Genomic DNA, 23,787 nt, shown 5'->3' with positions numbered 1-23,787 from the left:
TTTTTCTATAAAAAATATGTTCTCTTTATTAGAAGCAAACATATTTAAAGATTAAATTACTTAAATAAAGTTTTATAAATGAAAATTAACTGATAAATTGCACAATTTAAATTTCAATCTCGTTATTTTCTTTTTATCTTTATACATCACAGTCTTTTTTATTTCTGTTTTAATAAATTATTTTTTAGAAGCCATACCAAAATGAAATGGTACACCGAATACAATACGTCATCACGTCAAATTCGTAGCTGACTCACTGGTCCATTAGACTCCCTTTATTTCTTATTCCTAATAAAAAAATATAAATTAAAAAAAAAATGAATTACACACGTTTTGATTCAATTTCTACCGAATATAATCTTACAGGTGGATGAAAAACTTTTGTTAGACTTAATCCTAAAATATAAGTTAAAAGGAATAAAACACATTAATAAAAAATAGGAATCACTCATAAGCATATTGGACATTTTAGTATGAAGATTATTTATTTTTCCTTTTCCGCTTTTTTGTCCACTAATTATTAATTTGATTTTCAGATACACGGATTCATGACAAGCAAAAGTATCTTCTCTTTTAAAAACACCACCTACTTCCATTCATTCATCACTCGCTCTCACATACACATACCAAACAAAACCTTGGTGGCGGATACTCCTAGGAAATCTCCCTCTCTTACTCCCTTAAAAGCTAAACTTAACATAACAATTCAACCCAACCCTTCCGACAACACATCACAGCCACCAACCGCAACACAAGAGAAGCCTACGCTCTTGTGTTCCGTTTCTTTCTTCACATTCATTCCTGCCTTCTCTTTCTTTCTCTGTGTCTCTCTCAGATCTCGAAAATGCAGAGCGCGGCTTTCACTCTCTCTCCGTCGCTCTCTCTTCCTCTCCGCAACTATTCTCTAAACGCTTCTAGACCTTCCCTCCCTCTCAGACTTTTCGCCAAACACGCAGAAGGCGTCAACTCCAATGGCGCCTCTTCCACTTCCTTCATCCGCCGATCTTGGACTGTCTCTCCTTCCTCTTCCTTCAAGTTCCGCCCGCTCCCTCCCTCTCCTCCGCGCGCCGCGGAGAACGCCGTTCCCGACAGCGCGCCTGCCGAAAATTCGCTCTTCAAAACACTCGAGCTCGGCTCCTTGTTTGGCCTCTGGTACCTCTTCAACATCTACTTCAATATCTACAACAAACAGGTCCTTCACCAGATCTCTTCTTGTATGAAACAATTGAAAAAAACATTTTGCTGAAACGTTATAGTTTTCCAGACACGCTCTTAGATTTGTCGTCATTTGTAGCTCAAAACTTAAGGCATTTCCGTGTGTATTTTTTGTGTGAATTAGAGTTTCACTCCGTTAATCAGCATTTATATTTAATAATAACTTGGTTAAACTTCAATTCTGATTGATTATGAACACTTGTGGAACTGTATGCTTCTGAGTTTTGATTCGTCGATAATGATAGAATCCTGTAAGTGGATATTTGGATTATGGTTTCGGATTCTGTGGTAATGTTCAGGAATTGTAAACGGTTTTTTGTTGAGGATTTGAATTTAATTTTGACTTGATGTGTGTGTATGTTTTGGTTTTGTTTTGGCTTCTGTTGTTTGTAGGTGTTGAAGGCGTTTCATTATCCGGTAACTGTGACTGTTGTTCAATTTGCGGTTGGGACTGTGCTCGTGGCGATTATGTGGGGTTTGAATCTCTACAAGAGGCCGAAGATCAGTGGTGCTATGGTATTTTGGTCTCTCCCGTGTTGAATTTGTGTGTTTATTTTATTGTGTTTTGTGTTGCTAAGGTCGATTGTTTATGGCCAGCTTGGAGCGATTTTGCCACTGGCTGCGGTGCATACGTTGGGGAATCTTTTCACTAATATGAGTCTTGGGAAGGTGGCCGTGTCTTTCACTCACACTATCAAGGCCATGGAGCCTTTCTTTTCAGTGGTCCTTTCTGCCATGTTCCTTGGAGAGGTTAGATATGTAGTTTAAACTGTCTTGCTGAATGGGATTAATCGAAAATGATTGTTTACTATGATTGTTAGCTGCTTGTGCTGTGGTTTGAATTGTCTTTTTTGTTCATGAAATTGACGATAGTTATCACGTTGGTATATTTTTCATGAGAAATGAGAAATGCTTGTGAGCGTCACACTTTCTGACACATTCTTTACTGTTAATTGGAATTTATGAAAAATGACAAATTTTTGTTAGTATCTATGATGATTTTTGTAGTTTTGAATAAATTTTAATAATATGATATTGAGCGGTAGAGAGAGAGTATGTTGCTAACACTCCTACTCAGTCTTTTATGAATTGTTATATGTATTCTAGGCCTTTCCTTTAAAGGAAAAATTGAAATATTTGGTACATTGAGAATTAATTTTCTTCGATCTTATTCTTTGTTTCTTTCTCTTACAGTTTCCTACACCTTGGGTGGTTGGTTCCCTTGTGCCTATTGTTGGTGGAGTTGCACTGGCGTCTGTTACTGAGGCCTCTTTCAATTGGTAAGATGTCTGCTCCTTGCCTTGTTCCTTCTAGAGAAAGAAGTTAGGTTAGTTGATACGATTTGAAAAGAGAAGTTTTGGTTTTGCAAATTGTAAATGCTTTGGTGGAATGGTGTACAGGGCCGGATTTTGGAGTGCAATGGCCTCAAATGTGACAAATCAATCCCGTAATGTTCTTAGCAAAAAGGCTATGGTTAAGAATGAGGTATAATGATTTGTGACCACTTCCAAATGTTGACATATTTTATTTTTTATATCCATCTTTGCATTTCATAACAGGAAATAACAATAATTTTTTCTTCTCAGGATTCTATGGACAATATCACTCTATTTTCTATAATAACAGTAATGTCCTTCTTCTTATTAGCACCAGTGGCTGTCTTCATGGAGGGTGTCAAATTTACCCCTGCTTACTTGCAATCTGCTGTGAGTAACTTGATGGTTAAAATAAATACTATTGTCGTTACCATTTCTGCAATCAAAATATATAACTGCGTTGAGTTTGCTAGTATTAATGCATCTTTCTTGACAGGGGGTAAATGTTAAACAACTTTACGTCAGATCTCTTCTTGCCGCACTCTGTTTCCATGCGTATCAACAAGTGAGCCTTGCTTTTTTCTATGCATTATGCTTTTACTTTTTGGGGATGCTTTGATGTTGCAAGTTTGCAACTTGCTTGCACCTAGCAAGGGAGGGGATTAGATGGTCTAGTGGTGATTGAACCCTCCAACATCAACTTCTGTTCAATGGTGTTTTTACGTGGTTGCCAGGCATTTTTAATCTTTTGACTGCAAGATTAAATATAATTAACCATTCCTTATTGGGAAACAGTAAATTGTATGATGTGAAATGCTTAACATAGTACTAATAGAGTAAACTCCCTGGTATGTCTTTCACGACCAAGAATATTTTAGAGAAGTTAAGCGACAGTGCGACTATTATGCTTTGCGATATATTATGTGCTTGTATTCTGTTATGTCAGTGAAAAAGGGGTATTTACTTATCGGGCTTTTAACTATTTCAATTGAATTAGAAAGATGACTTGTTTAATCTGAAGAAGGGGGTGCTTAATAAATAAATATTTTTTCTTGCTATAAATAAAAATCCAAGATATAAATTAGGATTCTACTCGTTGCTTCTTGCTTTCTATGCCGTAGATAAGGCCTTGTACTATAGCTGCTTACATGGCTCTGTAATGGTTAAATGGTGTTGTATCTTGGAACGATATACTGAAGGCTTTCTGTGAATGGGCTTGCAGGTGTCTTATATGATATTACAAAGGGTATCACCTGTTACCCACTCTGTGGGCAATTGTGTGAAGCGGGTTGTGGTCATTGTTAGCTCTGTCATTTTCTTCCAAACACCTGTCTCACCTGTGAATGCTTTTGGTAAAGTTGCTTCTTTCTTGTTTAACCTGGAAAACAGACATTTGTCCTGAAAATTTCTTAATTATTGAATATCTCTATTCACTCCCGTTGCTAAGATTTTTTTTGCTACAGGTACTGCTATAGCTCTTGCTGGCGTGTTCCTCTATTCAAGGGTGAAGCGAATTAAGTCAAAGCCAAAAACAGCTTAATTTTCATTGGTGAAATTTTGTTAGTTGCATCTCGAAAAGCCAAAATAGCTGCAACATTCTAATTTCTTTGTAGGGGCGATATAGAGAATATGAGGATTACCTTTATCTACCTTCCTTTGTCCTTTTTTTATCTTGTGGATTTCATTATTTGTGTCTGAGTAAGTACCTATTGGTTTTGCTCCACGAAAAAAAAAAATATTTTGGTCATACCCACTGCAAGATGTGTTTTGAATGAATCATTTTAGTATGTAATCAGCCATAAATTTTTTAAATGTCTACAAGTTTTGTCAGTAATGTTGAGTACTGAGTATTCTTTCACTGATCCCTGGGCATTAAATTGTGAATGTAGTTGCATCTTAGATCTGGTTGTCTTAAACTGTTTAGTCGAGATTTGAGATGCAACCACAACAGTATTGTTGTGTACAAATTCTGCAGTGTGGCTTCCGCAAGTCATATTTCCAATAATACGACAACAATGGTACAAGGAAGACCCAAAAATGAGTCAGACAAAGTGTACAAGAGGCCAAAATCCTAAGTTTTTTATATGTCCCGGTAGGGTAATGCGATTCTTAAGTTGTTCGAATAATAAATAGAAGACAATATACTTCATAAGGGGATTGAAATGGTATTTACAAAATTGAAATTTTCGAACCTAGCCTTTTCTTTGAATCACTCAAATATCAGTTTTTGAAACAAATGTGAATGGTATTGAGAAATGGTATTGAGCAACGAGGAATGATTAGAGAAAGAGAACAAAGTATTTTTGTATTCACGTTTATTTTTATTTTAATCCTCATCTCATTTTAATTCCATTGTTCCGTTTATTTTGCAAAAATCAGAGTTCGAATTACATATGCTATTCACATCCAATATGGAATACACTCAAATAAGAATCTTATTGACAGGTTATAAAACACTTAACTGTAGAAACCTACTATACCATAACAGCTTGTATGTAGAAAAGTGGATCCTCGTCCAATCATTCTAGAGTGTTTCTTCTCACATCACCTCACATTTCTTCTTGTATTTTCACAATTTTTTAAAATTCCAAAATTAGTGTGTTTCAAAAAATTTTACACCCCATTTCTTTTTTTTAATGAATTTTGAAATCAGTTGAAAAAAAAAAAAATCCTTGAACGGCTTTTGAAATTCGTTAAAGGATTTTTCACGTCTTTAACGAATTTTAAAATCCGTTAAAACTTTTAAAAAATCCTTAAACAAATTTCAAAACCTATCAAAAGATTTTTCTTCAACAAATTTCGAAATTCGTTAAAAAATGTTATTTTTGGAATGTGGGAATGCAGGAAGAAATGTAGAGAGGTGCAAAAAGAACACTCTTCTAAGCATGGACAAATCGTAGTGTCAACTCTTTCTTTTAAGAGATATTATTCCATAATATCTTTTGAATGATGAATCATCTCCGCACATCCAACTTTTCCTTCTAAGAGGTAGTATTCCATAATATCTTTTGAGCGATGAATCCTCTTTGCACATCCAACTCTTCCTTTTAAGATGGTATTATTCCATAATATCTTTTGAAAGATGAATCCTCTATGCACATCCAACTCTTCCTTCTAAGAGGGTATTATTCCATAACACTAAACCTAACCGTTATAAGAGATACAATACAAGAAAAAGATTTAGTAAGAACATATTATGCAAAAGTCTTTATTTAAGTTTAGAGAAAATATATATATCCACCCTATGAGATAGAACTTATTCATTATTCTAAGTGATAATAAATTATTTTTCTCTAAATTATAATAATCAAGAACAATATAATAATTGATTTTCTATACAAATAGTATTGAGTTTCTATAATTGATTATATTTTAAAATATTTTTATCAGCATTTTAAAATAATTTATGATTTTATTCAATATTATGACTTAAGATAATTTATTATTTTTTAATATTATATCAATTTATAAAAATTTTCTAACTCATAAGATAATCAATTATATATTCTTGTTCATCTTAAAAGGGAATTTCAAAAGCACTTTGAAAGTTTTGGAACGATGATCAAGTATGATGTTGGCTATGCCTAATCTAATGTATGATGTATGATTCACAAATACTCATGTATGAAAATGAATAGAATACTAAAAAAATCCAAGTTACTAGGTTTTATTTATATTTTATTATTATCGTCAAAATACAAATTTGTATAATCCTTCATTATCATTGTTCTTCTATCATTCATACTAACAAATTATCTATTTTAAAATAATTTAGTTTTTGAGGGTGTTGGTTAGGTAGCTTCTTGTCATGTTTAAGAAATAAACTTTCAAGGATGTGTTTAATTTGGTGCCTTATGTTTGTACAAAATGTTAGTTTCCATTATTGGTTAAAAATGCTACTTCTAAGGAAAGAGTTTGTATACTTATCCTATATATGAAAGAACATACTAGCTTTAGAATGAGAAATTTGAATATAGTTTAATAAAACCCTTTTAGAAAACCTTTTTACAGTAGATTTATTAAACGATAGTAAGGAGTTATTTGATGTTTTCACATACCTTTTCAAAACCTTTTTATAGGTTTATGACTTTCAATTAACATTCTCTACTCTATAATATGATGAGGTGATTAAATAACATTTTTTTATCATTGTAATGTTTGTGTATTATTGACAATACCAAATAGCGCTTTTGAACGTTAATGATTAGTACACATAGTTTTCAAAGAGAGTCGTTCTAGTTCAAATTATAGACAATACATTATATTATTGATAGGAGGAGCCATGTCGCTGAACTCATCTCACATTGTTTTTTTTTATGACAAACAAAAATGTTTTATAGTTTCTTACACATCTTATTAGCAAACTGTTGCTTTATTATATTTGTGTATGTGTTTGAACTATCTGTGATGTATATTTATTGTGTGAAAATGAATTTTTGATTGAAACACTTTGCACATTAAATATATGTATGAATTAATCGGTTACACTAATTATATAATCTTTAGATTCATCAGATATCAGTACATGCTTAACAATGACAAAACATCAAGTTTTAACCGATTAGATTATGGGTATAACGAATTAAAACTCGTGGTTATGCCTGCATACGTTTACTGACTGCATTGATGTGATTTGAATAAAAAGTTTTCAAAATTTGCTTAACTATGATACTTAACCGATTATGTTATTTCTCTAATTGGTTAAAATGTTTGTTGTTTGAAAACTTATTTCTTGATAAGTCATAATTGTCATAACGGTCATATTTTTAAATGCTATGACTTGTATTAATTGTTTAATCGATTATGTGCTCTACTTAATATGTTAAAATATGAAAAATGTAATTCTGGTATAGCATAAGGAATTGCTTAATCGATTAGATTATTTAGCTAATCGATTAAAATGCATCTGCACTCATATAACTATAAATAGATGCATTGCTCTTTGAATTCAACAACTTTAATGCTTCATAACTTTCATATCTAACTTGTTTGTTGAGCTTTTATTGCAGGAGCGTCAAATACTCTCAAAGAATCAAGATTATCAAATTTGGAAGGAATTCTTAAAGATTCTTGAAGAATTCAAGTGCTGTCATAGACTGATCGTATCTGCACAAGTAAGGTGTATTTTCTGGAGATCAGATTCATTTGCAATCAAGAGTGATTGTGATTCCCTGATGTTATTGGTTAAGAAGAAGGACTTAGAGGAGTTCTTGTGACTTAGAGTGGGGTATCTCTAAGGGTTGACAAAAATAGATTGTTCTTTCTGGGTGTATTTTTTATAAGTGATTTGGAGTTATGAGGAGAGTACATTGAGAAGGTTGTCTCTATATCTTGCTTGTCAGAACTCAATCATTAAAGTGGAATCCTTTCAATCTAAGGTTGATTGAAAGAAGACTGGATGTAGACACGTTGACCGAACCAGTATATATCACTATGTGATTCTTTCCTTATACTTTTGCATTGCTATTAATTCTTTATTGATTGCATTCCAAAAAATCAAAAGATTTCAAAAAGATTTTAAAAGAAATTATTTTTATAAGGGAAATCAATTCATCCCCACCTCTTGGTTGAGAAACTTGGCCTATCTATTTCTACAATGACATCTCAAGGATGTGTCTAGTGTTGAAAATTTTCACCAAGCTTGTATTCTACATGACTTAAGTTATTGGTTGTTGGGCACTTCTAATATAGTTATTTATTATTCCCTTATAGAGTTGTTTATTCTTGGTTCTTAACATCTAATCCTACATAGGTCTTATTTAAGTTAAGAATGTTTATTCTTTATCCTCATGTTGTGTTTGCGGTTAAGATAAAATAGTCTATAAGACTTATATGTTTAAATGCTCTCATGTTTTAAAATTTAATAAAATAATATTAAACGAGATAAAAATATGAAAATGCTTAATCAAAAGAATAGGATAGGCATAAACATAATTGCTAGCAAAAAAATCACCAATCATTTAACAACATAGAAAAAGATTCATTACTTACATTTTTTAACTTTCTTCTAGGTGTATAACCTTTATGGTCAAATAAGAAGTTATGTTGCAAATTTGTTGGATTGAACATAAACATTATTAAGTTAATGATTCTTATTCTAAATCATATTTTTTTTATCATTATTTAAAAAATATATATATTTTTTTAATTTCTTGATTTACAATTATTTTAACTAGGACGTGGGAACTTTAACCATGCATAACTATAAAAGGCTATTTAAAACTATTTTAAAAGCTTTTATCTAAAGGAATTGGGCTACAACAAATGTTGACTCATAATTGAGCCAACGTTTAAGTTATTATTGGACTAATAGTCTAGCAGACGATAAAATAATTAAAGATATTGATAATTGATTAAAGATATTGATAAGCTGTTTATCAGTAACCAACCGAATCTAAAAGTAAGTCTGTTTTATTTTATTAGATCTATGTTGGTTTAGGATCCATGAGACACTTATAAATATAAGGTCAAGGCCAAAAGCCAACTATGTTCCACTTACATTCTATTTACGTTCAACTCACACTTTATGAGACTCAAATATTCAACTGTGATAAACATTTCATTAAACCGCTCCTAACTTGAGCGTCGATATATATATATATATATATATATATATATATATATATATATATATATATATATATATATTATGACAAAATGAGAATATTAAAATAATTAATTACATTAAAATTAAAAGTAATAAATTTTACTTTAATTATATGTTTAAATTTTAAATTTTATTTTAAATTAATTTACAAATTACTTTATAAATATATACAACAAAGATAAATTTATTATATTGTATAAATCGAATTATCTGTCTACTCATTTTGACTTTCAAACAACTTCATTTGTTTTCCTTTTCCTTTTCTCAAATTCATTCTTTACTTCTAATCCAACTTACTGATACCATAATATTAAGATCATTGCATCAAAAGTTATATAATAATTATAAGATTTCTACTATGTATATATATACTATTTCGGTTTTATACAAAATAGTACATTCGGAACCATCTCGATTTTTTTTACATAAATGATGCATCAAAAAACATACCAATCTTCACATAATAAAAGTATAATCATATAATGACATCCCAAAACCATGACTACCCAAGTATTCCGAGATCATATTGGCCCAATATGGATAACAATTTATGTACATTATTACCTATCTAAATATATTACCACCTACAACGAGAGACGACATCATGTTAGTTTGCAAAAGTGACATTATGTCAATCTACAAGAGACGGTATCATGTCAACCTTATCTTAGCTGAAACCATCTCAATTTCATTATCTTTCGCCACAAATAAAATCAAAGAAGACTAAATCATTTTTACTAACATTATCATAGACAAATTAATTTTGATAATTTTCTCTACAAGGCTAATAATTTACTATAAATAGCACTATTGACAAAATAATTAATACATTAATTCATCGTTATTAATACATCTATTGTTATCCGATATATTTAGCTAACTTGAATATTTGTTGATGTAACATCTCAAAAATATAGTGTAAAGCCATATAATAGGAACATCCCATTCATAATACTACAGACTAGTTCTAGCAAAAGATAGAACGTACGGTTATGGCCGAACGGTCTTACAGAAATAGTAAGGGATTAAAACTATACAAATATACAATCCTAGACCGAACGGTTTACAAAATACCTATACCGAACGGTCCTCCAAAACAAGAAAACAACATATGACCAAACGGTTCTACTGTTTGACCTTAACATCTACCTCTATCAAATTTTCTTCTTCCAGCGCCTCTTCCAGCAACGCTTCTCCTTCTGCTCACATCCACACGGATGATCATTGCAACAAAAAGACAACCACCGAACGTACAAAACGGACAAGACAGGAAGTAGGGTAAGCTTATGTAATTCAATTCAAGCATCAACATAGATTTCACACAATTCAGATAAACATGATAATTCATTCACTTTTACATGCAAAGCCTAATACTAGACTCTGACTGTCCGGACTGTATGAATTCTGTATAGCTACGACGTTCGTGCACCCGGGTGATGTAGTAACTAGGATACCCTCAACAACTGCCACCCGAGGTTAGTTTGTTCCATCCAAATTAACCATAAGAACGAGGACCTCCTGCCATTCCCACACATAACTTACCCTTCTCTACGTGAGAAACGAGTAATGACGAATATCAGGATGAACCGCCAGCTTAGCATGCCCACATTCATACTTTACCAATTCCAATATATACATTCATGAGATATTCCTCCCCGGAATACTCATTCATAACCAAAGTCATTTCATCTATATCATATTCCATCATCTTTCATTATTAAAAATCTCAACTGAACCTAATTTGAACAAAGATCCCTTAGGATACCAAATACCGAACGTTAATCTTCAACCTCGAACGAGACCGAACACTTGGAGTGAGACCGAGAGGTCTCCAGTTCCAAAACAAATCAAGACCGAGAGAGTTAATATCGGGGTTTGAGAAAGAGACTGATTATAATAATATTTCTCAAGGACGAATAGAACTAAACGTTATTTACAAGGTGGGCCAATTGAATGAACTGACTCACGAGAGTTTAGACCGAACGCCAATAAGTCTAGGCCGAGTACTAAGACTCTAGGCCGAAACCAATTGAGACAGACACTGTAAGACATCAAATAATAGTACTTAACAAAATCCTGTGAAGAAACCGAACGCCAATATATACTTAGCTTTTGAATGAGTTAGACATCAAGAAAAACAGAATGCCAGTCGAAGATCGAGCACCGTAAAGAGCAAACACTATTGAGTTTGGACGAACGTTCTTATTATCAAGATAGATTACAGAAAGGAGAATGTGCGCCTGGTGTAAGACTGAGCACTACTAAACTCATAAAATAAAGGCTTGATAAATATAAGATACCATTTAACTAGTATTCAAGAATGAACGAGATATACAATTACATATAGATATACTTAGGTTTACCATCAAACACCAAGGAATGGATATCCTTGGTTGAACGCTTATATACAGATATTACAGAACAAAGACGCTCGGTCATCCACTAGAATTCTTTCCAAATGAAAGAATCCAGCTCCAACCGAGTCCACAGGAAAACCGAACGGTCAAAGACCATTCAGTGACGAACATAAATTTTCATATGGAATTACATACTTAAAATTATTTATATCAATTCGTTTCTCAACATTTATCTTCATAAATTCATACATCCATATCATAGTAAATCTTCATACTTCATACAGTCAAAACATAGCAATAATCATATTCACTCAGCAATCAACGAACATGCATCCATTAAACACGAACGTAAAAACGAACATAAAATCAAATTATATAAGCTTCCCTTACCTCTAACGTGACCGAACGTTCACAGCTTGAACATAATAGCTCACCACCAATTTCTTAGAAGACTACGATCGTGATATGTGAAACTAATCGAATGAAAGACCAGAAAGGCGTTCAGAAAGGGTTTAAGAAACTCATGTAACTGAAACTGAGTTTGCATGTACAAACAAACCACTCGGCTGAGAGAGAGGAACTTACCAGCCCAGAATCCGAAACTGATCGGTTCAAATGGACGCCCTCTACGCCGGAAGAGTAGAAATGGTGCCTGAGTGGTGATCGGAGAAGAGAAAATGAGTGTTTCTTAGAGAGAAGATGAAAAAGTCTAGAGAGAAGGAGGAGAAAATGGAAACTCAGAAGGTTGAAGAAGATGGTTGCATGCATAGAGTGGCGTAAATTTTTGAAACTCAGATTTTCTTCTACCATCCAAAACCGAACGATCTATTGCAGCCACCTGTTTTTCACTTTCTGAAATTCTAAACTCCCTTCTCGACACTTGGCTTTCCCTCAAATGGGTTTTGGGTACGTTTCTAATGAGCTCTGACAGTTGACACGTTCTTTTTATTTTGTTTTTTTGGAAGACGAGTATCAAAGATTTTCTAATTTAAAAATGTGAAATAACTAGTGTTTATGAGAAAGTAAAAACATAGGTATATTCGACTTTATTAAAATATGCTCACATGATATTACAACTAAAATTCAAAGTCTTAAATAAAACTCTAAATCATAAGAGAAATTACCTTTTAGTAAATATGTATTTATTTCAATAATCAAATAAAATATTAATAAAATAATAAATGTTATAAATCCCTTATATTAAAGTACAAATTATAAAAATCCTCTTAAAAATAACTTGACACCATGAAACTCAATTAAAAAGTAAGAACTTATAACAAATCTTGTAAGAGATGCCGTTGTAGGTGTCCAATTCAATACCACATATCTTAAGTGACTGATTTCGTCTCCCAGAAATTAATACAGCATTACCGTAGATACCAAAGTCACAATCATTAAACCCTTCAAATTCAATCACTACAGCTAAAATCTAATCAAAAATCTGAAAAATGGGTAAAAAAAATTTTATGGACTAAAATTTTGAAGAACCCAACTTTTAGGCATGCAATGCAACATTAGATTGGGTCAAAATCTGGATTTGATTTATCGAATTCACACGTGGCCCACATGAATGCAATGATAGGATACGGATTGAAATTGAGTGGCTTTTATTTTCTGTCCTTATATCGAATTCACAGGTAGCTCCAGCTATAAAGCATGAGAGTGATGAGAGGAAAGGTTGAGAAAAGAGCATAGAAAATGGGAAAGTTGAAGTCAAGTGTCATTTGTTCAGATTTGGTTCACCGTGGTATTCTATTTTTCCTACTTCTTTTATCACTCTATTCCATTGAACCAGCATCTTGTGCCTCCAGAGTGAAGTTCCTTCCAGGATTCGAGGGACCCCTTCCTTTTCTTCTTGAAACTGGGTAAGTTAAACTCTTACTGCTAACTACTAATCCTATATATGCTTTAAGTTTTGAAAGCATTTGGTTGAAACTGATGATACGAAAGGTATGTGGGAGTGGGAGAATCAGAGGATGTGCAGACATTTTACTACTTCATTGAGTCAGATAACAACCCCAAGGAAGATCCTCTTCTGCTTTGGCTATCCGGTGGCCCTGGTTGCTCAGGCCTAAGTGCCCTTTTTCTTGAAATAGGTAACACCCTTTATTTTCCTTTTCATTTTGCGCTTAGAAACAGAAAAAACAATGTTTACTCTGTATGGGTGATACAGGTCCACTTGAATTAAAACAGGAGGAGTACAATGGAGGTCCACCCAACTTGATCTTCAGGAATGAATCATGGAACAAGGTGCTAGTCTACATTATCATCAAATTACACTAAAGAAAACATTTCTCGTCATATTAAAAAATTTATTATTGATCCTCATATATTTAAAAATGGAAAAATACATTTTCTGCTTTCAAATTCGGTCTTTCTTATGGTTTTTTGTCCTCTTGGTAGGTTAGTAGCATTATATATGTAGACTTGCCTGTTTTCACAGGCTTTACTTATGCCACAACAGAACTTGCTCCTCAAAGTAGTGGAAAGTTGTTAGCTCGTCAAGCCCATCAATTTCTGAGGAAGGTATTCATCCAAATTTTGTTTCTTTATTTAGAATCCTTGTTTTTTCTTTGTTTTTATTTGTGTTTGCAGCTACATTTGTTAGTCAATCACAATTATGCTTCATTGTTTGTAGTGGTTAATTGGTCATCCAAAATTTGTGTCAAACGAAGTTTACATTGCTGGTGATTCATATTCTGGCATTCCCGTTCCAGTAATTGTTCAAGAAATTGCACAAGGTAAAATGTTTTAAATGATTGAAAAAAATTAGAACCTCACATTAACAATCATTAGACCGTTAATTGGTGACGTCTGGAATGTAAATCATATCATTAAATTACTGTAGTTTGTTATAATTATGTATTAGCATATTTCATTACTTCAGGTAATGAGAAAGGGTTTCAACCAAGGATAAATCTCCAGGTTAGCATTTTAAAGTATTCTTTTATGCTATATGTTTTAAATTAGAGTTATAATATATGTGCATAGTATAAAAAAGTTTAAAAAATAATTTTGATGTATTATTTCACAAATTAATGTATCATATATATACATACAAGATTCTATAATTTATTATTTATTTAAAGAATGACATCTGTACAAATTATAATAATGTCTAAATTATAACTAACAAAATATTTAACATTCTTAACACCCCACGTTGGTGCATGAATATCACACATTCTCAATTTGAATATAGATTCATTAAATACTTTGCTTGACATTCCTTTGCTTGACATTCCTTTGGTCAAAACATCAAAATTGCAATTCTAATCTTAGAAAGGGAAAGGAAATTATTCCAGTTTCAAGTTTCTCTTTGATGAAATGTCTATAAATCTCCACATGCTTTGCTCTATCATGTTGCACAAGATTGTGAGCAATTGTTATAACCGAGGTATTGTCATAGTAAAAACTCAGTTTCATTTGATTTAAAGCCCAAATCTGATAGTACATTTTTAATCCACAAAAGTTCACATATACCTAGTGTCATGTCTCTGAATTCTGCTTCAGTACTAGATCTACAGGCTATTTTTTACTCCTCCAAGTTATAAGATTCCCTCCTACAAAAGTAAAGTATCTTGAAGTAGATCTTCTTTCATCTTTTGAACCTGCCCAATCTGCATCTGTATACCCTTCTATCTTCACTAGTACAAAAATCGCATACAACGTCGAATAATCGCGTACAACGTCAAATATTTTGGGCTTTTAACTGCGAATTCGCGAACGATATCATATCAGGAGACGTTAAATGGACGTCGGGTTTAAAAAATTTGACGTTAAATTGACGTCGGGTTTAAAAAATTTGACGTTAAATTAACGTCGGATTTAAAAAAATTAACGTTAAATTAACGTCGAATTTTGTCATCCCTACTATAACCCCAATTGAAAAAAAATCAGAAACACTTATCGTTAAACAATTTGCCTTTGTAAAGAGTTTAGTCATTGACATATTCACCTTCAGGCAAATGTTCATTCAAGATCTCTTTAATTTCATCATCTTCACTAACCTCTCTAATTTCATCACGTTGAATCATCATCTCTAAAAAAACCCTCGAGACCAATTACCAATTCCTTTGGATGTCATTATGCTTGTGAAAATTAGATAAAATTATATACGACAAAAATTATAAAATAAAAACTCATTATAAAATCATTTTTTGTAAGAAATTGTTTAACAATGAGTATTTCTGATTTTTTCCAAGCCAATTACCAATTCCTTTGATGTCATTATGCTTGTGAAAATTATATAAAATTAGATAAGACAAAAATTATAAAATGAAAACTCATTATAAAATCATTTTTTGTAAGTAATTGTTTAACCATGAGTATTTCTGATTTTTTCCAAGTCAATTACCAATTCCTTTATGCTTGTGAAAATTATATGAACTTAGATAAGATAAAAATTATAAAATGAAAACTCATCATAAAATCTTTTTATGTAAGATTGTTTAATAGCCAGTGTTTCTGATTTTTTCAGTTGAGGCTTTCATAGGATGACCGAGAAAATGTTGAAGTGAGAGATAAAAGAGAAAGGGTTGAGAGGAATGAGGGAGGTGAGCAAAGGTTTGAGGTTTTTTTTTTCTTAGTTTTGAGAATGAAAATTATTAAAATATCCTTAATTTTAAAACTTAAAATTCATAATATATAAGGGTATTTTTGTCTACTAAAACTCGGTACACATTGCTAAAATGTACTAACTGAAAAACAGGAGGCGTACGCACATTAACAAATCCCGTATATATATATATATATATATATATATATATATATATATATATATATATATATATATATATATATATAATATCGTTATTTTATTCTCAAGAACTTGTCCTTTTTTATAATAACAAAATTCCATAGATGCTCTTTGTTGTAATATAGTAGAATGCAGCATGAAAAACCTGAAAATAAGATTCTTAGCAAAAGCTAAAAAGGGAATTGCATAACAAATGAAAAAGAAAATATTTATTTTTAATAATAAAAGGTGACATCAAATAAATTTTTATATAACAACTTATTTTCTGATAATGAAGCGTTTTTATTTTCTTTAGGGGTACCTTTTGGGGAATCCGATGACAACTAGAAGGGACGGAAACTATGGAATCCCTTTTGCTCATGGAATGGCACTTATTTCTGATGAACTATTTGAGGTGATTTTATTTTATTTTAATTCATGAAATTTCTATTTTAATTTCTAATTTTAAGTACTGTACTAATAAGAAAATCAAATACTAAGGAATTTTCTTAATTTATGAACAGTCTCTACAAAAAAATTGTAAAGGAAACTACGTGGATGTGGACTCCGAAAATGTATTATGCTATAAAGATATGGACTCATTCTATAAGGTAAACGCTCTCCTTCTTTTTTATTTATTTATTATTTTCTTATAAAATTTTGGTGAGTATAATTTTTAGTGAAATAATAAAAAATCCTAAGGTCAACTATTATTTCGGTTAAAATTTTAAGAGAAAAAAAAGGTAGTTGTTATGTTAGACATGTTTAGTTGAGTGAATAGTAATGTAGTAAATATAAGTTATAGAAGATAGTTTTGGATATAATTATTAATGTGGAGGAGTTTATATTGATCTTTCATGTATGTTACAATAAGCTTTACCTATTTATATACTTGAGCCACTAATTCTACAATTTTTTTAGATGATTTTACATTTTCTTATTTGTAACTATCTTAATGTTACAATTTTAAGGTTTTATCTATTATTTGTCTTTCTAGCATAATATCTTTATTTTTAGATGTTTTTTTTTCATGTAACTTCTAGAACTATGTATCAAATTTAATATTTCTTAATGCAAATTTAGACAACTTCAAGCATAAATTATATAAACTTGACTTTGGATGATATCTCGGTGAATATGTTTTCAACTCAATTTTTTGTCCTATAGTTTGAATTTGTTTGTTTGATTGTACTCCTATGAGAAGTGATATTTAATAAATATATGATTTGTTTCTTGATGGTGTAATGAATTATTTTTCGTTGTCATAGTTGGCTCGTTATCATAGTATATGGTAATAAGTTATTTTGTTGTTCTTCCATTTCTTTAATTATTCTTTCACGTTTTGTTGATTGACTTGTAATTTTTATAATTGTCATGTAAATTGTTTTAGCTATTGATTTTTTTTATGTTTATGAAAAAGAATCCAAATCCAAGTGAGAAGGTATAACTAGATCTTCACTTCATGTCAATCAATCACTATTAGTTCAATTGATTAGTCTTTAGTTTGTTATGAATTTGTATTATATACTAAACTATGTTGCCGAAGGTAATTACCAAAGGCCTTTGCCCTTTGGTAATTACCAAAGGCTTTAACCTTTTGGTAATTATCGAAGGTCTTTGCCTTTTGGTAATTATCGAAGGACAAAGACCGTCGGTAATTATTAGCGACAAACGATTTACCGACAAAAAATTGACCATCACTAATATATCGATAATAGGCATTACCGACGATCTTTTGGTTGTTTCCAACGGAGTAGGACCGTCAATAATGCATTTCTTTTTGATATCTTAGGGATATCTTAAATATTGCTCCAAAGTGTACTTGATTTACATCAACCTTAATAAAAGACTTCTAACTTACATAATATTTGACTTTTGATTGTTTTGATTGTGAGATATAATAAGTTTTCGATTAAACACCTCTAATCAACTTCTTATGCTCTATCATCTTTTTGCATCTTCTCATTTGTCACTAGTGGAGTAACAACAAATTTTTTACCATGCATCTTGAACTTCTTTAGTGAAGTCTCAATATATTTATTTTGAGAGGTAAACATTTTTTCTTTTTGTTATCTTACCTCTTTATGTCGAGGAAGTAATTCATCAAGTCAAGGTTGATCATCTAAAAAATTTTCATCATTTTTTTTGGTTCCATCATCATATTGTTTTCTATGTAGATAAGATATACTTATACAAATATAATAAGAACATCATACCTCTTAAGTTCTAATGTATATAGTTGACTCATTTTTTTCTCATCCTAAATCCTTGATTTGATGATGTAGCCATCAATTTTGTTGTACTAGGATCAAGGAACTTGCTTGAAGCTATATTCAATTTTAACTTATGATTCTTTTCTCCATTTGAACTTCACATATACCTCATCTTATTATTATTATATCTTACACATGTATCTTCATTTAAATGAAAAGTGTAACATTTCTTCATCATTTGTTAATGCTCAAGAGATTCTTTGAAGATCTTCATGACTATGCAATTTATCCTTTCTTAAAAGTATTTTATTGTGAAGAACATGTACTTGTATGTTGTCATTCAATTCTTTCATTCTCACGAAACTTATTGAACTAATGTGAGTTATTTTTTTTTTGCCTCAACCAATTCTTAAAATTTTGTATATGTTTACCACGTCGTTTCTCTATGAGAGCTTTAAACTTCTTTAATATTCTAAAAACTTCTAATCTTTGTACATCGAAGTCATTTTAGAAAACTCATTAGTAAAAAGGAAAATGTACTTGTTAGTTAGTTATGGTAGTTCTAAAAGGTCTTTTGCTCTCCATGATGTGTTTATTGAAAATGGTAATATGTATTGCTTCCCATAAGATATCTTTTGCTAATTTCATATTTTCATTTAGGTATGGTAAACCTATCATCATGTCTAATAACTTCAAAATTTGGGTGTTGACACGATCAAATCTTGATGTCATTGGTGAGACTTTCATGGAATTACGTATAAAAGCTTATATTTCTTTTTTCCATTTTAATTTCACCTATCTCTCATATTTTATTATCGTATCTTACACATGTATCTCCATTAAAGTGAAGAGTGTAACGTTGTTCCATGATTAGTTAGTGCTCAAGAGATTCTTTTAAGATTTAGAACTAGAAAGAATTCTTTGATTAGTCTTTATACCTTTCTTTATCTCCACAATAACAATGACTTTACCTTTTAACTCCACTAGAGCAGTGTTCCTCAATTCAACTTTCGCTTTGATAGTGTTAGATATATTATATTTATTTTATATTTATCTTTTGTCTTTAGTATAAAATCTTTTATTTATAATAGAAGAAATATGGATTAAGTTCAAAATACAAATAAGAAATAATAACAAACTAACAAAAGATAAAAAATAAATATAAAATAATAATAATATATTTAACCGATAGAACCATTAATATTTTTAAATATGATCATGTATTTGATAATGCGATTATTGAATTTGGTTTGAAGTACCAACTTTCAGTTATTTTTTCTGTGAAATCTCATATAGCATAAAATGTGTTGTTCACAATCATGTTCTTTGATGAAATTCTTTTATCTTTATTTTTTTTTGTAAGAACTAAATTTGTTACAGTACTAACATTTGTGTTTCTTTGTGATACTAAGACTAGTAAAAAAAGAGGTTTTTAACTCGTACATTACGCTTCGATTTCAAAAAAAAATCGAAGCGTATCAAAACGCGGTGTCAATTTCATAATTTTTGCCAAACTATATGCCTCGGTTCAATTGGAACCAATGCCTAAGGGGTATATTGTCTCGGTTCTCTGACCAACCGAGGCAAAAAACTCTTCTTTTCCTTTGCAAACCAACCTTTCCACCTGCCAGCCTTTTCAAAATAGGCCTACTGCCTCAGTTCTATGCAGAACTGAAGCAGTATGTCCTGCCAAAAGCTGACAACCTCTGTATCTGAACGTTTCAAATCAATTTTGTCAACCTCTACTGCCTCGGTTCCATTTGAACCAATGTCATAAGGCTTTTATGCCTTGGTTTAACCGCAAACCGATGCCTATAGTTAGAAATATCTTTAAATTTTTCCATTTATATTTTTTTTTTGAATTTTTTTGAAAGGTTTACGCATCGGTTGTGTTTAGAACTGAGGCAGTAGAGTCTTATTACCTCAGTTGTCTACTTAACCGAGGTAATAGCTTCTTCAATTTTTAAATTTCAAACCTTTCTCCCCTTTCATTCTCCCCTTCCACAACCTTCTCACCACCACCATCCTCAACACCCACCAAACAAACTTAACCTCAGACTCACCATCCTTAACTCGCTCCGCCGTCGCTGCCTCCACAATCGGTCGTCGTTGCTGCATCCACCGTTGGTTGTCGCCGTTGCCTCTACTTCTCTAGCGTGAACTACGTTGTTCATTGTCGCCTTTGGTCGTACGTCGTTGCCATCGGCTATTCGTCCCGTCTTCGGGCATTCTTCGCCGCCTTCGGCCATTCGTCATTGCCTTCGGTCGTTCGTCGCTGCCTTTGGCTGTTTCGTCGCCGCCTCCGTTGTCCTAGATAAAAAAGAAAAAGAAAATATTTTGAAAAACAAAAGTCCCCATTTTCTGAAAAAAAAATAAAAATAAAATAAAGGCATCTATTGCCTTGGTTTGAAACCAACCGAGGAAAAAGACCCCCACATAATGCCTCGGTTCAGAACCGAGGGAAAAAGGCTACCTGTTTTTCCCTCGCCTGTATATACCTCGATTTAGAAATCGATATGTATAGATGAAAATAATCGGTGTCGTTTCTCTTTATTACACTAGTGTAACAATCCCTTTCTAAGTTATTTGACTTTGTTGCAAATATCACATTGAAAATCTTCGTCTTGATTGGATTTTGAGAAACTTTTAGAATTATTGTTGTTTCTAAAATATTTTCTATGTCCTATAAATAAACAAACTAATTTTGTTACCATACTTAGAGTTTTAGAGAAAATAGTAAACGTTAATTGTTTTGTTATGATAATTTAAGAGATTGTTTTAGTAACAATGTACCAAATCTAGGACAATTGAGGTAGGTTAGAAAATTATATTACTTTTCATGTATTTTCTATTTTATATATGTTGGATCAGTTTACAATTTTAGATTTTCTTAACTTTTAGAACTATCTAGAATTATATAGTTGAAATTTCTAGATTTATCTATTACTTATGGTTAGATGAGAATCTATGTTTTTAGACTTTTGTTTTCTTCTAACTCTTAGAAAATTGTATCCAATTTAAGAATTCCACTGCCACAGCTTGTATCAGGACTTTCTCATTACAATATTTTGGAACCGTTGTGTGAGTTCGATCGTCAAGCTCATTTGAGAAGATCCCTAATTGAGAAATTCCCTGGAAAGCATTTCTTGAAAACTGATCTCAACTTGCCAGACGTAACATGTCCGGTAATGTTCATGCCTTAATTGAATGATAGATGTTCTCTAATTATTGTTTCCTTTCCATGATTTGGCAATGATGTTTGCTTCCTTTCCATTATTAGACTTATACATCATTCCTATCTGCTTATTGGGCAAATGATGATAATGTTCGAACTGCACTTAATGTTCGCAAGGTGAGTTTATACAACTCACTGCTTTTGGTTTTCCTTTACACATGCTGACTACATTATATAACAATTACAAATGCATGCATTGCAGGGAAGTATAGGAACATGGATTCGTTGTAATCATGATGAAGGTTTCAAGTCCGATATTTCAAGCAGCATTGAATACCACGCAAATCTTAGTAGAAAAGGCTATCGTTCATTAATATATAGGTCAATGTTCTTTCTCTATGCTCTCATGTTGCATAAGGTAAAACTATACAACAAATTAACTATATATAATTCAAATTCTTGTGTCAAATAACAGTGGCGATCATGACATGGTGGTTCCTTTCTTGGGAACTCAAGAATGGATAAGATCTTTAAACTACTCCATTGTTGATGATTGGAGGCCATGGAATTCAAATGGACAAGTTGGAGGGTATAATTTTATTTTTTTTCTTACCACAATTTGAACCATATCTCTTAGGTAATTGTCTTCCAACAATACCATGCAGAGCAAGAATGTAGTTATATTTAACCATGCTTAATATATATTAAAACATAATTAAATATTGCACTTAATGTTTGTGTTTTATTACTACATGTAGATACACAAGGACTTACTCTAATCAAATGACATTTGCAACTGTGAAGGCAAGTATTTCATTCTCCTTGTTACACTTGTGGCTCACGTACACTAGTGTGTGTGTGTGAATCTTTGGTAGTTTTTTGTTTTATTATTTTTTAATCCAATAATTTCAGGGTGCGGGACACACAGCTCCGATGTACAAATCGAAAGAATGTTTTGACATGTTCAGCAGATGGATATCTAAGAGGGCTTTGTAGGAAAATAAAACGAAGACCATTTACTATCCTGCCAAGGACCGAATTTAGTTGTTTCGTAATAAATGTGTTTTTGTGGACCCAACTAATTAAGTAACTCTGTAATGTTTTAATTTTGAATAGTCGTTTTAAAAATATTTCTTTACATTATTATATTTAGTTGCGAGTTAATTATAAATAACAGTTAATTATAAATGGCAGTATTTGTGTCAAATCGAGATGAACTAATACACAATGTTTATCACTAAATAACCTAATAAATGTATTTCATTAAAGAAAAGTTATTAACTTTATTTCATTACCCATCATCACAAATTTTATTACCAAACAATTTAATTGAGGGGTCTTGCTTCCTTAACTTGTTTGAATTAGGTAATATACATTGATTATGAATTATGTGAATACGAATTTTGTTACTTCATTTTTTACATATCAATCTAAATAATTGATGTTAACATTATTTAATGTGTTTTCTAAATTTCTTTTGTTTTCCAGACTCAAGGCATATATTTTTATGGTTTTGGTTTTTTCATATTAAAGGTTAAAAAAATGTAAAAAATTTAAAAATTGTTGAAAAAATAATATATTTTATTTTATTTGCAGATATTAGATTTCAGTTTTTAATATAATCAAAGCCATGGAAGTATTATTGCTTCGGTTTCATGAATAACCAAAGTCTAGGATAAATTTAAGTAAAAAATATATAAACTTGTCATTGTTCTGTCTCTGTTGTGTCGTTTTTGTGAACTTCCTTTGCTTTTTTTATCATTGTGATTGCTCCGTTCACCACTCCAATTCCTCTGTTCACTATTGTTAGCAATTGCTCTCATCTTTATTCCCTTCCTGTTTTCGTTTCACTCCTCAATTTCCTATTTTTTACTCATCACTTAACCCTTTTCGTTCTGTATTTGATCACCATTATTTGTTGTTCCATTACAAATTATCTTCTCTTCCCTCAATCTCCTTGCCGCCCCTATTATCATCACCCATGTCATACTCTAAACATTTGAAGCTCGGTTACAACTAGTTTCACGTTCTCAAGTTCATAAAAGTTTAAATTTCTCTTTTATATTTTTTTTTTTATATTTGTATTATATTTGTATTAAAGTATTTTTTTATGTTTAATGTGTTTTTTGGGCATGTTTGATATATGTCATATTGTTTATTTTTTAT

At 31.4% G+C, this 23,787-nt stretch overlaps 2 protein-coding genes across 2 annotated transcripts; both read left to right on the top strand.

Annotated features, from left to right (window-relative positions):
• Positions 1–585: 585 nt before the first annotated feature.
• LOC108332117 (triose phosphate/phosphate translocator, non-green plastid, chloroplastic) lies at positions 586–4,278 on the top strand. The gene is made up of 9 exons (XM_017567240.2): positions 586–1,192; positions 1,609–1,731; positions 1,813–1,965; positions 2,410–2,495; positions 2,616–2,700; positions 2,802–2,921; positions 3,028–3,096; positions 3,754–3,883; positions 3,995–4,278. Exons 1-9 carry the CDS (start codon positions 845–847, stop codon positions 4,069–4,071), a joined length of 1,191 nt encoding a protein of 396 aa, XP_017422729.1. The 5' UTR covers positions 586–844; the 3' UTR covers positions 4,072–4,278.
• Positions 4,279–13,157: 8,879 nt separating this feature from the next.
• LOC108332049 (serine carboxypeptidase-like 13) lies at positions 13,158–22,767 on the top strand. Its single transcript, XM_017567151.2, has 14 exons — positions 13,158–13,360; positions 13,446–13,591; positions 13,669–13,745; positions 13,899–14,021; positions 14,134–14,236; positions 14,383–14,420; positions 16,550–16,648; positions 16,758–16,844; positions 21,485–21,631; positions 21,727–21,798; positions 21,884–22,002; positions 22,097–22,210; positions 22,380–22,425; positions 22,534–22,767. Exons 1-14 carry the CDS (start codon positions 13,194–13,196, stop codon positions 22,615–22,617), a joined length of 1,422 nt encoding a protein of 473 aa, XP_017422640.1. The 5' UTR covers positions 13,158–13,193; the 3' UTR covers positions 22,618–22,767.
• Positions 22,768–23,787: the final 1,020 nt, after the last annotated feature.

The sequence above is a fragment of the Vigna angularis genome, chromosome 4 (assembly GCF_016808095.1).
Source record: "Vigna angularis cultivar LongXiaoDou No.4 chromosome 4, ASM1680809v1, whole genome shotgun sequence".
NCBI lineage: Eukaryota > Viridiplantae > Streptophyta > Magnoliopsida > Fabales > Fabaceae > Vigna > Vigna angularis.
This window is presented reverse-complemented; position numbering and strand designations above follow the sequence as displayed.

Bases quoted from the DNA above. Each gene is read 5' to 3' on its own strand.
- LOC108332117 (XM_017567240.2), top strand. From the start codon at position 845: ATGCAGAGCGCGGCTTTCACTCTCTCTCCGTCGCTCTCTCTTCCTCTC. The intron at 1,966-2,409 runs GTTAGATATGTA...TTTCTCTTACAG, and splicing joins CTGCCATGTTCCTTGGAGAG to TTTCCTACACCTTGGGTGGT. The intron at 2,496-2,615 runs GTAAGATGTCTG...AATGGTGTACAG, and splicing joins ACTGAGGCCTCTTTCAATTG to GGCCGGATTTTGGAGTGCAA.
- LOC108332049 (XM_017567151.2), top strand. From the start codon at position 13,194: ATGGGAAAGTTGAAGTCAAGTGTCATTTGTTCAGATTTGGTTCACCGT. The intron at 14,237-14,382 runs GTAAAATGTTTT...TCATTACTTCAG, and splicing joins TGTTCAAGAAATTGCACAAG to GTAATGAGAAAGGGTTTCAA. The intron at 14,421-16,549 runs GTTAGCATTTTA...TATTTTCTTTAG, and splicing joins AACCAAGGATAAATCTCCAG to GGGTACCTTTTGGGGAATCC.